Below are 14,296 nucleotides of genomic sequence, written 5' to 3' on the forward strand. Positions count from 1 at the left end.
GGCGCAGGTAGGGCTGCGTGGGGACGGGGCAACCTGAGGAGGGGCGAGGGGCGCTGGAGGAAGGACCGCGCTGAGCCCCTGGCAGGTGTCTCCGCCGTAAGTGCCCTTACGCAGTAACTCGAAGGCTCGCGGGCTTGGGGTTGCCGCTGCGATCTCCAAAGATGATGCTGGCAGAGCAAGCCCAGAAGTGGTTCCCGACTCACGTGCAGGTGACGGTCCTTCAAGCCAAAGGTCTGAGGCCAAAAGGTAAAAATGGCAGCAACGACGCCTACACCATCATACAGCTGGGCAAGGAGAAGTACTCCACCTCGGTGGCCGAGAAGACCCTGGATCCCATCTGGAAAGAAGAGGCCTCCTTCGAGCTCCCTGGATTACTCATGCAGGAGAATCCAGAAAAATACATCCTGTACCTGATTGTCATGCACAGGTCGCTGGTGGGGCTGGACAAATTTTTGGGACAGGTGGCGATAAGTCTGAATGATATCTTTGAAGACAAGCAAAGAAGGAAAACGGAGTAAGTGATGGTTGGTTTTTTTCATTCTAATTTGTATTCCGTGTAGCCTAGCACTTGGGGAGGTTGGGAAATAGTAGCCTTTCTATCAACGTACTTTGAAATGAAATTGGGACCTTTCTCTTCTCTGTGGTGTGTTCAGAGCCCCTAATGTATACAGTTATGTCATTGTGGCCTGACCTCTTCTGAGAGAAGTTTACTGTAATCACAGTGGTCACCCTGCACAGGGGAGGAGTGTCAATAACGTTAACAATTTTTGACAAATTCTTGTGTGCAATGTTAACTCTTGTAGTCTGGTTTTTTAAAGATTTTTCTTCATGCTGTACTGGGCCATATCCTTGTTCAATTCCTACCTCAGTTTGAACCATATATGAAACTCAGATTCCCTTGAAGCTTGGTGGTGTTCTCTTTAAAAATGTTTCTCTTCCATTGCTGCAGCCAAGTGTCTTTATATTTGTGTTTTGGTGGTCAGTGAACTGTGACTTACCAAAGGCCTACCACAGCAGCACAGTGCTTTTCTGATCCTGGTTAGTCTGAGGCCACGATCCTGCAGGCTGCCCTGTACAGCAGGCCTCAGCTGAGATGACTGAAGACAAATTTCTGCTGTTGCAGGTTCCATCATTTCCTATATAAGCCTTTGCCAAATAAAATTGCTGTTCACCAGTCAATTTTGTCACTAGAATAAAAAAAAAAAAAAAAAAACCAAAAACAAAAAACCCATCACAGCAGTTTGGGTGGCTGAAGTGTAAAGGTACCTAACTCTCTGCGTTTCAACTAAATAAGTAAAATTGTTATAATTTCTGGTTAGGACATGGTTGCATGAAGATTTCTGGTACTAGTGTAATTTTTCCTCCAAAGTGCATGGTAATAAACCACAGGCGTAAGGGTACTGCAGGTGTGCCCATGACTGTGTGGTTTGGGTTTGGTTTAGCTATGCTTGTCCCACAGAAGTAGTCCAAGAACAGCATGGAGATCTCCAAGCTACCTCTGTGAAGACAGTGACATATGAGCACTGACAGATCTTTCTGTGGTGGTTAAAAGGTTCCTGCCCTGGGTGCCTTTCCTCCTCTAGAATCTCTTTGGTGGAGTAGAGACTCCTGTGCCTGAATCTCCACTGTTAAAGTCTGGTGTTTCTTCTGTTAGCAGTGGTGGGTCTGTGGTAAGATGCTGGAGTTTGTGACTGAGAGGTTGGCATTGTTTGGCCGTTGCTGAGTGCTGGGGAGGCGTGATCCTCCAGCGGAGCTGGATTGGGCAGCTGGAGGCAGAAATCAGTACAGCAACACCAGCCAGGTCTTATTGGTCAGGTGACCGTATCTGCAGAAACCATCTCAAAACCTGGTCCTTGCTTGTGTGCAGTGGCTGAGGTTGAAGGACCGCCAAAGACAACTCAAAGCTGTCCCTGCCCTGGTGTGGTTTATTTTTTTGCAAATTAAATTTTTAGTAGAACAGCATGTTCATTAAGCATATATTAGGAAAGAACGTGTCTGTGCAGAATCTCTTGTGGGTTTGTGGTCTGAAGTATGATACTTTTTAATTGCTTGTCTTTTTAAGGACAAACCAGTTATCTTGATGCAATGCATAGTAATACCTGTAGCCTTAGGGGTCTTAATTTCTATTTACGCTTGACTCAAAAAGTTTCTTCAGACATGCATCTTAAATAGTCTTTAGTCATCAGTTGTAATTATCTTGCAAGTCAGTAAGCAGTTGGCTCAGCTTATACCACTAGCTTCTCTACAGAAAAAAGGGTGAATTTACAAAGCAGAAATGCTACTAACTGTAAAAACTTTGTAAATCTAATTAGGAATATGTGGAGGAATAGAGGAAAATACGTAAATTATTCGTGTATTACTTCGAGCAATAAACCTTTTCCACTGGAGGAGCCGTATGCTTTTGCACCGATTTTATCAAAAGCAGTATTGGAGTCTGACAAAATTATTGCAAAAATTTGTAAGTGGGGTAATTAACGCACTCCTTGTGATGGCTAAATAAACACTCAGATCTCTTCAGTATTTTTATATGAAGTAGTGCAGTTTAGCAGGGCTTCGTAGTTGTTTCAGTCATTTCTTTCTCTGAAGGGTGAGAGAGGAACTCATGGGATCTAAACGTGCAGTGCTGCTTCCCTGGACCACTGCTGGAATTAGCAGGGCTCCCTGAGAGCGCTGAGCTTTGCCTGGGAGCTGTGCACAGCTCAGTGAAAATGGGGTCCTGTGGGGAGATTTTTTGCAAACAGCCTAAGTCCTATTTTCAGAAGTTACTTGAGCGTTTAAGATAGCAAATCTCAGTAAGAATCGATGGGTGTTAGGCTTCTAGAGCCGCAGAGGTCCTGTGTAAGTGTAAAAGCAGGAAGGAGGGCAGTGGGGTTTTTGGCAGCACGTACTCGCTCAACGCCGACTTAAATCCTTAGGTGATAAGGGCCACTCAAAGTGTAGTGTTCCTGTCGGTGTCTAGGTGCTTAGAAATCGTCCTTCTGGAAACCCACTTTTGAGTCAATAGTTCCGAGTCCCGAAGTGTTGGGGGGCGTTTGGAGAGCCCTGGGGGTTCCCTGGAGAGCCCTGGGGCTTCCCTGGCCCCTGCGGAAGGCGGGCGCGTGTTGTCTCCTTGACGCAGCTCCAGTGGGAGATGTGGATGCAATAGCTGTACGTGTACGTGGGAGGAGGGCAAACTTTCAAGAATGTATTTGCAAATGCAATCTCAAAAAAACACTCGTTCTTTTTTTTCCCTTTATTAAATCCTTTTTGATACAAGATATTCCTAGGCCTGTGTTGGCAGTAAACTAGGGGTAATATGTTTGGACCCGAAGACCTTCTAGCCGTGGCTGCGGTGTGGGAACTGAGACACCCAGTGCCTTTCAAGACCAAGTCCAATGTCTTTATTACCGAAGCGTTCTGATGGTTGAAAGCTATATTCGTTGTTTCAGAAACACTAATCTGTTTTATTAAGCAATGTTTTTACTTTCAAATATGTTCAACAGGCTTGTGGTGTTATTAAATCCAGAGTTATTTTCTTATGTTGATGTAACCTTAACATTTCTTGCTTTGTCTGGGGATGAATGAGATCCAGTTATTTGATGAAGTGTCTATTGGTAATATTTCTACTTTTTAATATATTTAATAGCTTCCTCTTTCCAACACAGCTGTACATATGGTGCTGTAAGAGACAGACTCAAGAGTCACCAGGGTATTGCAAAAAAGATATTTAATATTCTGCACAATGCTGAACCCTGTCAGCAATTCCCTAGTGCTTTTTTAGTAAGGAGGTATGAGAAGTGAGGGCTACCAGCTGATTTTGAATTCCTAGGAAGACCATGGACTGTATGACATTTGGCTTTTTTTATACACATATATTTTATGTTTTGGAAGAAATGAATTTAAAAATTCACTGCACCTTCAGAAACATTATGTTAGGGAAGAAGAATCCTTTTTTTCTGTATGGCTTTTTTGTTAGTTGTCACATCTTACAAAAAGTAGTCTCTGCAGTTAAGTTTTCAGGCAGAGGCCTCATGATAGGATTTGCACAGCTTATGTTCTAATAAACTTACTCTGGCCCAAGACTTTATGAAACAAAGCAGTATAATTACTGCAATTCGATAGTGAGAATTGTGTACTCACCATCACGCCGTGTCCTTTTTCTCTCTTTCCAAAACTGGTGATTTTTCAAATTCTTAGAAGTGAAAATTCCTGGAGCGGTTAGATCCAGATGTGGCTCAGATGGTCCCTTCCAGAGACTTCAGCCAAAGCGTGGGCAGGATCCTGCTTCATTTTCTTTCTGTGTTGGTGCAGAGATGCCCATACGTCGTAAAGTCACATCTCTGGCATCTCTGCTGTGCTTGGAAACAATGGACAGGCTCTAGGTGCTGAGAGACTTTACTGAGGTTTTTTAACCATTCAGAAAGCTTGGGAGCTAATGCTTTATTGGAAGTATATTTAGCATAAGTTTTCAGATGTTAGATTTCTGACATGGTTTTTATTTTTTACAGTGAAATCTTATGGGTTATTTTCATTCATCCTGAGTGAAATGACAGGACAATCTTTTTGGTCTGCTTTTGCAGTATAAATACACCTCTTTTGCTTTTGCAGTTTAAATGTAAGTGAGGATCAAGTGATGTGTTTTTTTAAAGCATATATATGTTTTTGTAATAATTTCAATTCATTTATAATTTATAGGTGCCTTAATATTGCTAATTATTTGATAATGTGTAACGTCAAAACAGAATTTTCAGTTACCGTGGAATAAAAAAAATACTCATTTACTAATGTCTTAGTTTAGTGAAGTGTATTTCAATAGTTTTTCTTAATGACTGTGCTTTGGTTTTTTTCTGCTGTGTGCTAAATGAGCACAGCAACAGAAGAACATATTTCCATTAACTTTCCCTGCGATGTCACTTATTTTATCAGCATTTGTTTTGTCCTGGTTGGTCTTTCATTCTACTCTGTTTATTATCCACTCCTTATTAGCTTTCCTGGAGAGCTAATTTTATTGGCTGTTCAGCTGATTTAAGGTGTAAGAGTTGTCTCTAATGCTATCAATTTGAGAAGGGTAGGTGATGGTAGAGTTACTATTTCTTACAGAAATTTTGTTGGATGAAATGTTTTATTTGCCGTTTAATTCCCCTTCTCCCTGGTTTTGGTAATACCTCAACAACCCTCAAAAATAAAAAAATTGCAGCATTGATGTAAATAATGCCTGTTTGAGCATAATATAGGGAAGGAATCTTGGCCTTGTCTAACATACTTCTCCTTTACTTTGGAGAACTTTTTACTTCTGCTTCTACTTTACATTGGCCATATCAGCAAACAAGCAAGAAGAATTACTGACTAACCACGGTCAGTACCCCTGTGCTGTAAAAACTTTCCCTTTAGTGCTGCTGAGTTTCCTGAAAGACAGGAAAATTATCTGACTTCTTCCAAATTAACGTGGATTCCTTCTTGGCAGCCTCTCTCTTGGAAGTGGACAGGTTCTCCCTTTGAATGCCTCTGCCCTGTCCCCTCTCTCATCTCTAGGGGCATAAGCAAGAGGCAAGTGCTCGAGTAGATGGCTTCACATACACCTTGAACTGTGAACAAGCAAGTAATTACTAAATAGTATGTCTTGGCCTCAGTGCTTGTTAATGATTAGAATTATTTTTAAAAAGGCACTACAAAAGAGAACATTTTATAAACATTATTTACTAATTTTGAGTCTTAAATTTAGTTTAATCCAGAAAAATGTATTTTGGGTGATAAAACTCAATAGTGGTGGAAATGGCAGGCTGTAACAGAAATAATCAAAATGTTTTGGTTTAAGTAGGAGAAAAAACTCCTTCCACACCCCAGTCAAGAGTGGGAAGAGTAGGAACTGACAGATTGCTAAAGGGGCAGAAATAATGAGCATCCGGGAGGATCCATGTGGATTTGTGCTGTTGCTTTTGTGATACCACTCAGTAAATGTAAAAAAAAAAAAGTGAAGGCAAGTTATTAGTGAGGAACAGAGAGAAAGATGGTTACGGGGGAAAGCAGAAATTGGTGCCACTTGTAGCTTCATGGGATTATAGCAGTATTTTCAAATTACCTGGTAATACTCCCAGCATTTACATTTCGACGGCGAATGCGAGCACATCCTGTGACTAAGTCAGAATTCTGAGTCAGTCTGAGTGCCATCTGGGTTGAAATACTTCTCCATTTTCTGTGCACACACACACACGCACACACATGCTTGCACACACTCAGCTGAAATAACTGGCCTTAATTCTCATACCTTCAGTTGTTTTGTTTCTAAAGGAAAAGTATTCACACATAGTCTCCAGTCCAAAAAATAAGTTGACCACTTTAATGGCTCTGATTCCAGCTGCTGTTAGCTAACCCCTTAGTCAGGGTGTTGTGATATGTCAGTTCCCATCTGTTTTGTGGTGTTACCATGTCACTCTGTACTACTTATTTTTAAACTCTGCTTCGCATTTCTCATTTACGTTGGCTTCCAGAAAGTAATAGTGTTCATCTTTGTGAATGTCATCACTTATTTTAATAAATAATCTGTTTTCTTCTTCATTTCCCCTCATACACGATGTAGTCTGTGCCCCTTGCCTTAATTTTCCTTCTTACTGACTTTTGGGGCAGTCTTTTGGTGTGGTATCTGAATGATTTATAACAAAACATGCTTCTGCAGTTTTTGAAATGTATTTGCTGCTAATGAAAATGTTAGATTTGGGCTTTGGATGTTGTTTTTTATCCATTAACCGTGGACGTTTATGTTACTGGGATTTTGTGAAGCCAGTTTCTTCAGTGTATCTAGTTTGAAAATTAAGATCTAAGATGAAGAAATGCTTCTTTCTTGTGACAGCTGATGGACATCTTCTGTCATTGGGAATTTGATGGTCTTTATAAAGAGTAGTTCTAGAAGTAGATGCTGGTGTAGAAAATACTCCTCATCACTGTGTTGCAGATTAAAGTTGCTTAGCAGATGAGGATGCTGGTTTTACATGTACAGCCAGGGTTAGAAGCCTTGTGGATGCTGTGATGATTATGTGTCTTTTTGCAGAAGTCCTTCAGTAATCTGAGAATTAAAATCAGGACTTTGCAAAACTTTTTGGGTGCAGTGTAATGATTCCAGCAAATTAAAAATAGATCAAGTAGATAGATGGTAGAGTGAAGGCAGAGTAGCGTGTTTGAGAGGCAGCAAAATGAGGGGGAAAATTCCTTTAGTACTTTCCATCTTCAGCACTGGCAAGAAGATGGAGTCAGAAGATCATCTGTCATGCACAGATTGAACGTGCTGGCTAGGAGACTTCTAATTCCTGTTGAAATTGGTAGACAAGTATCCCAGTGGTTTTGGAGGCTGTTTAAGTTTTAAGTATATAATTAAAATGTAATTAAAATCTCGTAGTGGTTTTTCTTACCCATACTGTTACTATTTTTCTTACCCATACTGTAAACCTATCCTGCTCACTGTTAAATGGTGAGCAGAATAGGCTGAGTGATGCTTCTTTAAAGAACAGAGAGAGAACTTGACTTGGTACAGTCAAAGTCTGTGGCAGATTTGGAGGATAAGACACAACAGCATCAGCTTCCTGCTGTTAGGAGAAGAGAAACAAGATACTAATTGTGAAATGTTTGTTGAATGTGAGATGAAGGGTGCAATGAGAATAGTATAGATAGCAAATGTGAATTGGAAAGTTAAGGCAATGGGAAAAAAAGAAATCGAAAGAGGGGGAGGGAGAGAACTGTTGAAGAAATTGGTTTGAAAATGTATCTGTAGATCATTAGCTATTTAGGTGGAATAGGCAGGCCAAAGTTTTGTAACTTACTCATTTATACTAAGTTATTTAATTTTCTCCCTCACTTTTTGTGTCTATTTTAACTAAGGTAAAGGGTTCAGTATTGCTAATACTACACTATTTACTTTAATAGTATGCAGAACATGGTAATTGTATTTCTAAAAAATAAGGGAATTTCCTTTTTCCACATCTAACTGTAGATGTGGCCAAAATTGAGTAATTTTGTCATGGTTAGAAAATAGAGTTGTTTCTTCAGATGGGAGTTTAGTTTTTGAGGGCTGACTGGTCAGCAGGGTTTTTCCTATTCAGCCTTGAATGTTGATCTCTTTATGTGTTCAAAAAAATTGTCAGTATACAGTATGGCAATTTAGATAATACTTACAAAATAAAAATGATCAGAAACCTGCCCAAGACAGGCGAATCCCATTAGCACACTCAAAAACAGATGAGAAAATGAAGCAAGGGGTGTTCTGATGGAAACCATAGGGGAAAAGTTAAAATCAGAGGGTGTATGGAGGACGTTGTCCTACAGAACATTTGAAGGTGAGAGCAAGAAGTATGAATGTGATTCAGAAGGCAATAGAGCTTCCTTTGAAGTTGGGAAAATTTGCCAGACTTTGTACAAGGTCTGTTTAAATAAAGACTGTCTGCAAGACTGGATGTAATATTTGGTTATTAAATAAAAGGGCATCTGCTCTCATAAAAGCCACCCTGTTTTGTTCGTGTATGTTATTGGCTATTTTCCTACTTTGTACAGGCTTTCTATAGAATAAGCTCATGGCAGCCTGACAAATGGAGCATTTATTGTGGCTAAAAGTACTGTAAACAAAACCAAAATAGCAAGTTTTATTGGCTTTTATAATACATTACCATTTTTTAAATTGGCAGCGGTATAGTGGAATTTAGTATTTTAGGACCCAAATGTTGTTATCTGAAAACAGTGGACTTCATTTTCCAATTCTTTTTTCTATTATATACAGTGCTGTTTTTTCTATTTGTTGCTCACGCCCATGTGTTGTAGAAACAGATTCTAATAAGAAACATTTACGGACTGAGCTGCTCGTTCACGTGTAGCTCCACACAAATGCGTTGCCTGCATTTGTTCTCATCTGTTGTGTTTTTCTTTTTTTTAAAGTAATTATTTGCCTTTGAATTTGAAGAAAATCATGATTTGAGTCTGCTTCTCATATTGTCTTGTTATGAGCTGAAGCATATGGAACCTTCATTATAACTAAAACAAGATAAACTCTCCAAGGTAACAAAGAAACCTCCTTGAAATGCCTATGAAAATTAAATATCTGTCTTTTATACAAAGATTTGATCCAACAGTCATTATTCAAATAGAAATTCCAGTGAAGTTCAGAGGAATTTTGCTGGAGTAAAGAGTTCATGACTAAATTCTCTTGGAATCAGCAGTCGTGTTGAACCTGGTCCCAGCAGGTGTGAGGCCCAGTCCCTTGTGCCATTCTGTTATCTCCCCAGGGTAAGGAGACTTTCTTTGTGTTCCCAGCCAAACTTATTTTTAATGTCAAGTTCTTCAAGATCTACCTTGCAAACAAATGTGCAGGCTGCAGAAGCAATGTAGGGATTGCATGCTGGAGTTCTCTCCTTCAGAGCTGGTGAGTGTCAGAATAGTGTGTGGAGGTTTGCTGTTAGCAGGTGAGTGCTGGCAGCGAGTGACACAGGGTGGTTGTCAATCCACTGCAAGAATGTCAGTGATTCACTTAAGTTTTAAAAGAAAAGGCTTTCTCTCACACAGCAAAAGCTTAAAAATTTATGTCTTGATACTGTTCTGAAACAAGTTAGCAAGTGTCATACATCAGTTTAAAGTTTTGGTAATTCCTAAGTAGAAACATGTGACAGTTCAGCAATCTTATCAGAGGTGCAGTATTAGTGTTTGAGATCTGTGAGGGGAGGAAAAGAGGGAGAAGGGGAATATGTTTTCTTGCAGTGTATGCTGAGCCATTAGATCTGTCAAAAAGTGAGGTCCTCTCTGCCTATTAAGCCTCTTAAAGCACTCATAAGCCTTATTTATATTTATGTTTGTTTCATGTCAGCCTAAGGAATCATGGGGAGGACTTTCTCACTTTCAGGGTGTTTTTTTAATTCTGTTTTGCTTTTTCTTCAGCACAGTCAAGATCTGTCTGAGCCAGAGCTTGCTCGTTGTGGCTGTGTATTGCTTTTATTTTTTAAAAAATAATATACAAACATATTTTCTTTTAAAGAAGAGTTTTAATGAAAGTAGGCTACCTTGTCATCCAGTGTCTGTGATATTATAGATCACAAAGAAGATTTACTCTTGGTTCTGTTGTGTTTTCTGTAACGACTCTATAGATGACTTAAAGTGTTTCTGGAATCAGTTACCAAGAAGTGAAACATTATTAACTAAAAGGAAAAACGATCCATCTTCTTCAGACACAACACATATTTCAGGTTTTGCATTTAATTTAAAATACATAAAAGAAGTTACCTCACAGCGGAAGAAAAACTTTCTTCCTAAATGTTTAATTGTCTTCCTACCAGGAAGCTTGAACTTCTGGATCTACTGCTCTGGATTCATGTTGTCCAGTGCCAAGACAGAGGAGGTCTGATATTTCTTAATTACTCTGCTTTGGTACGGGATAAAAAACCTTTTGGACATCACCAAGCTGAAAAAAAAAGTCAGGATACTCTTTATGCTTTTGTTATTTCTTTGGTGGGTCACTTTTGGAAGTACTTTCTCAACTCAAAAAATAGTATCTCTGCCTGAAAATTTTATTTCAGCTGTCATCTTTAAAAATATTTCTAAATCTGAAAGGAAGTGGGAGGGTTATTTTTCTCTTTTCCTGACCTTGTTTTCTATATTTGACACTGTTGAATAACGTATGTATAACTGCAGAATTAATTTTCTATCTGTGCTAATAGGCAATTTCATTAGTCTCCAGTTCAAAAGTTACTCCCTCATGATGAAGTCCTGTTGTGTTAGTATGTGTGCACACTCTTCTTCTGACAGAGAGTTTAAGAACACTTCTTTGAAGCTTGCAGGTCTGAGATACACCCTGGTGTCCTTTTCTAAATAGGAAAAGGCTGTTAATGATGGGTATGGAGAAGGGATTGCTGGTAATTCCTTTAGGTGAAGCTGTGGAAGGAAGATTGAGTCTTAATTCTACAGATGCTTCCATGGGGCATTGGAGCACAGTAGGGAAGGAACAAGACACTTGGATAATCATAAAGCCTTTGTTGGACCTGGCAAAGAGAAGCACACTTGGCTTTTTGAAACAGCTGATCACATCTTTGATGTCTTTTCAAGGAGAGGGGGTTTATGTCATGCTTCCACAGCCTATGGAAGTGTTTCTGAAGTTAATCCTACTGGTGAGCTGCAAAAGAAGGGGTGATGTTAGGTACCCCTGCGTGCTCCCTGCTCTGCCGCCGGCACTCCTGGTGTTACCCTCAGCGTTGGGAGGGGTTGCAGCTGCAGGGCTGAAGTGGTAGTTAACTATTCAGGGGTCTCAGATATTTATTTCTTTGGTTCATTTTTGAAAAATGTTTGCTAGCATATAAACCTGAGCAAAATCAATGGAGAAAAGGTTGCTAGATTAAATGTTTGCCTTGTAGTTTATGTTCAGGTACTACACATAGCTGCTAAAGGTCATTTCAAAAATATCAAGTGTCCTTTTAAATAGCAAAATAAAATGTTTTTGTATTTGCAATTAACATTAGATACAAATTCTCTGCTGTAAGCAAATGTGAGCCCATTAGCTTTGATGGAGTTTGGTAAGCTTCCACAGAGTTGGTTTTTGGTTCCCAAAACAGATGAACACTGCAAGAGCTTTCTGGTTGCATAGTTATTAAGGGTTCTTTTCAAAACCAGACATAGACAAAAGAGTTTTCCAGTACAGAAATGGTTTAGCTTTTGGTATGGAATTTGTTTTTCATTTTTTAAATTATAGCAGCCAAATACGTTAACCAACTAACCAGAGTTTAATGCCTAGACTCCAGAAAACACAACTTAACTTGCTGTTTTTCTCCTTTAAGGTGGTTTCACCTAGAGTCCAGACAAGGGAAGAGAACTAAAGACAGAGGAGAAATAAAGGTCAATATTCAGTTTATGAGGAATAACATGACAGCAAGTATGTTTGATTTGTCAATGAAGGACAAAACCAAATCTCCTTTTGCTAAGCTAAAAGACAAAATGAAGGGTCGAAAACCTGACGGGACGTTTTTGGATACTTCCTCTGCAATCATCCCAAGTACTCACATACCCGATGCAAATGTAGAGATATGTAGTGGTGAAGTGCAAGTGAAATCAAAACCAAAAAAACCCTTCCTTTTGGGACCTCAGCGGCTATCCTCAGCTCATTCGATGTCAGACTTAACGGGATCACATGTCTCCTCAGAAAAAATGAAATCCAGCACAGTTGGCCACCCTCATCTTTTCAGGCGTCAGCTGGAATCCTTTGGTTCCGTTGATGAAGGTGGTAAGTAAAACTCATAACCATTATAATTAGAGATCACTGCTTTTAGAGCATTCAAAAATCTGTTTCTTTAGTCTATGAAGCAATTACAAGGCCAAAACTTTAAGAATTATTGCTGCCTATTTTTTTTCCACTTCCATTAGTTGTTTGTAACTTAAAGTTGCTGTTTCTGAGCATAAGAAATAACTTGCAGTGGTCATACTGTATGTTACTTTAGAATTTTCCTTCTTATGTCATCATTTGAGAGTATGCTGTAATGAAGCATTGCATTCTAGAGGGGAATCTTGGCAAAATAGTGTCATGTGAAAAACAGAAGTCTGTTTAAAAAGCTGAAAATGATCACCAAAGTTTTAAACCTGATTTATCCAAAGAACCGACAGCACTTGGCATTGTTCAAAGTTATTACCCAGCAACAGATTACTGTCACTTTCTGGAATAGCCCACTAGTCATAGCTGTCTTCTTTGTAGAACTTAGTTTTCACACAGGAAACAAAAATTTTCCATAGTGTCTATTCATAAACATTTCTGAACCACAAAGTCAAGGCCACAGCTCTTCTTTTTTTTTTTTTTTTTTAAATAGCAGTGTTTTGAACTGAAGGTTTGACTGCAAAACTTCTAGACCTAAGCTAAAATGGGTTCTCTGCATGTTGTAAACTATGATAGAGTGTCTTGTTGATACTGTGCTAATGACAGATTGTTTGCAGGAAGTCTGAAATCTCCACACAGGAGGACATTGAGTGTTGATACTTCTAAAACGAACCAGCTTGACAACACAGTTGATGAAACTGGACTTGAAGCACAAAATGACCCATTTACCAATGTGAGTGCTTCGTTACCCCAAAAATTTGCTACACTGCCAAGACAGAAGAATCCATTTGAAGAAAGCCCAGCACCATGGGATCAAAACATAAGTCTGTTTTCCAAACCTGTTGAAATCAGGAAAGAAATTAAAAAAGAGAAAAAGGAGAAAGTTAGTCTTCTTGAAAGAGTGACTGGAAAGAAAGACAGCAAGAGGTCAGATAAACTTAGCAATGGGGGGTCAGACAGTTCTGCTGACTTGAGATCACCTGGTGTGTTTGGTGAAACTCATCAGGAGAGTTTTGATTACGATTCAACTAATCCATTTCTGACAAACTTCAAGCCTACAAGCATGTTGCCATCTTCAAGGTAGGTTTTTGCTGTATTTTGATCTGATATCTTGAACATGTTATGTAAATGAAAATGTGATGTCTTGAGGAGAACACAATCTTTGTGCTTTATAGACGTTTATATCATGCTTATCTGTTTCTAAGTAAAGGTTATGAGTTTTTTATATAGTTGGATCTTTTCTTCATTTTGAAGATACATTTATATTACTGACATGTACTGTTAATGTTCTTGGGTACTTGTGTTTGTGGAAGACTTAGTTCATGCTTCAGAATGGGTTCTTCCTGAAAGCCTTCTGCTTCCACCAACCACTCATTGCTTATTAACACACTGTTCCAAGTCAAGGTTTTAGAAGGAAGGGTTTCAGGCCCAGTGGAAAGATGAAATGGAATAAATAAAAGGATGAAGAAAATGTGAGTAGTGGAAACAAATCCTGTGGATGTCACCATTTGGGGACATTTTGGCTTTTGTTTGCTGGTGAGGAAAATATATTCTTTCCATAGAGAGAGAAATGCACACACAGAGTACATATACTGTTCCCAGTAGATAAATATTTAAACAGTTAATTATTTAACTTCTGTTAATTTACATTCTTTTTTTTTTTCCTGTGTATTATTTCCAGAAATTATCAGTCCTTTTTTTTTTTTTTTTTCCCCCAAGGTAATGATTAATTTTTGTTTAATGACTTAAATTTGGTAGAATTTAAATGTGAAATTAAAATGCTCCAAACTGGAATTTTAAGGTGGTGAAATAAGTCACTGTTTTAAATGGAAAACATGGTTCTAAGAAATTTACCTTTGCCCTATCTATTAATTCCTTAACTAATGACATAGTAGTATTTAAAAAAAAAAAAAAAAAAGGTAGTTTTTTTCTTGTTATTTTTAGAACACATTAATCTTATTGTATGCCAGCTGTTTTATTCATGTGAGAATGCAT

At 38.8% G+C, this 14,296-nt stretch overlaps 1 protein-coding gene across 1 annotated transcript in view; it reads left to right on the top strand.

Moving 5' to 3' along the window:
- Nucleotides 1-9: 9 nt before the first annotated feature.
- The window catches only part of RAB11FIP2 (RAB11 family interacting protein 2 (class I)), a 28,319-nt gene continuing 14,032 nt past the window's right edge, over nucleotides 10-14,296 (top strand). The window contains exons 1-3 of the mRNA XM_008942597.1: nucleotides 10-514; nucleotides 11,775-12,217; nucleotides 12,919-13,381. Coding sequence (XP_008940845.1) covers nucleotides 162-514; nucleotides 11,775-12,217; nucleotides 12,919-13,381 — 1,259 coding nt within the window. The 5' untranslated portion in view covers nucleotides 10-161. The remainder of the gene's footprint in view (nucleotides 515-11,774; nucleotides 12,218-12,918; nucleotides 13,382-14,296) is intronic.

The sequence above is a fragment of the Merops nubicus genome, unplaced genomic scaffold (genome assembly GCF_000691845.1).
Source record: "Merops nubicus isolate BGI_N331 unplaced genomic scaffold, ASM69184v1 scaffold11726, whole genome shotgun sequence".
Taxonomy (NCBI): domain Eukaryota; kingdom Metazoa; phylum Chordata; class Aves; order Coraciiformes; family Meropidae; genus Merops; species Merops nubicus.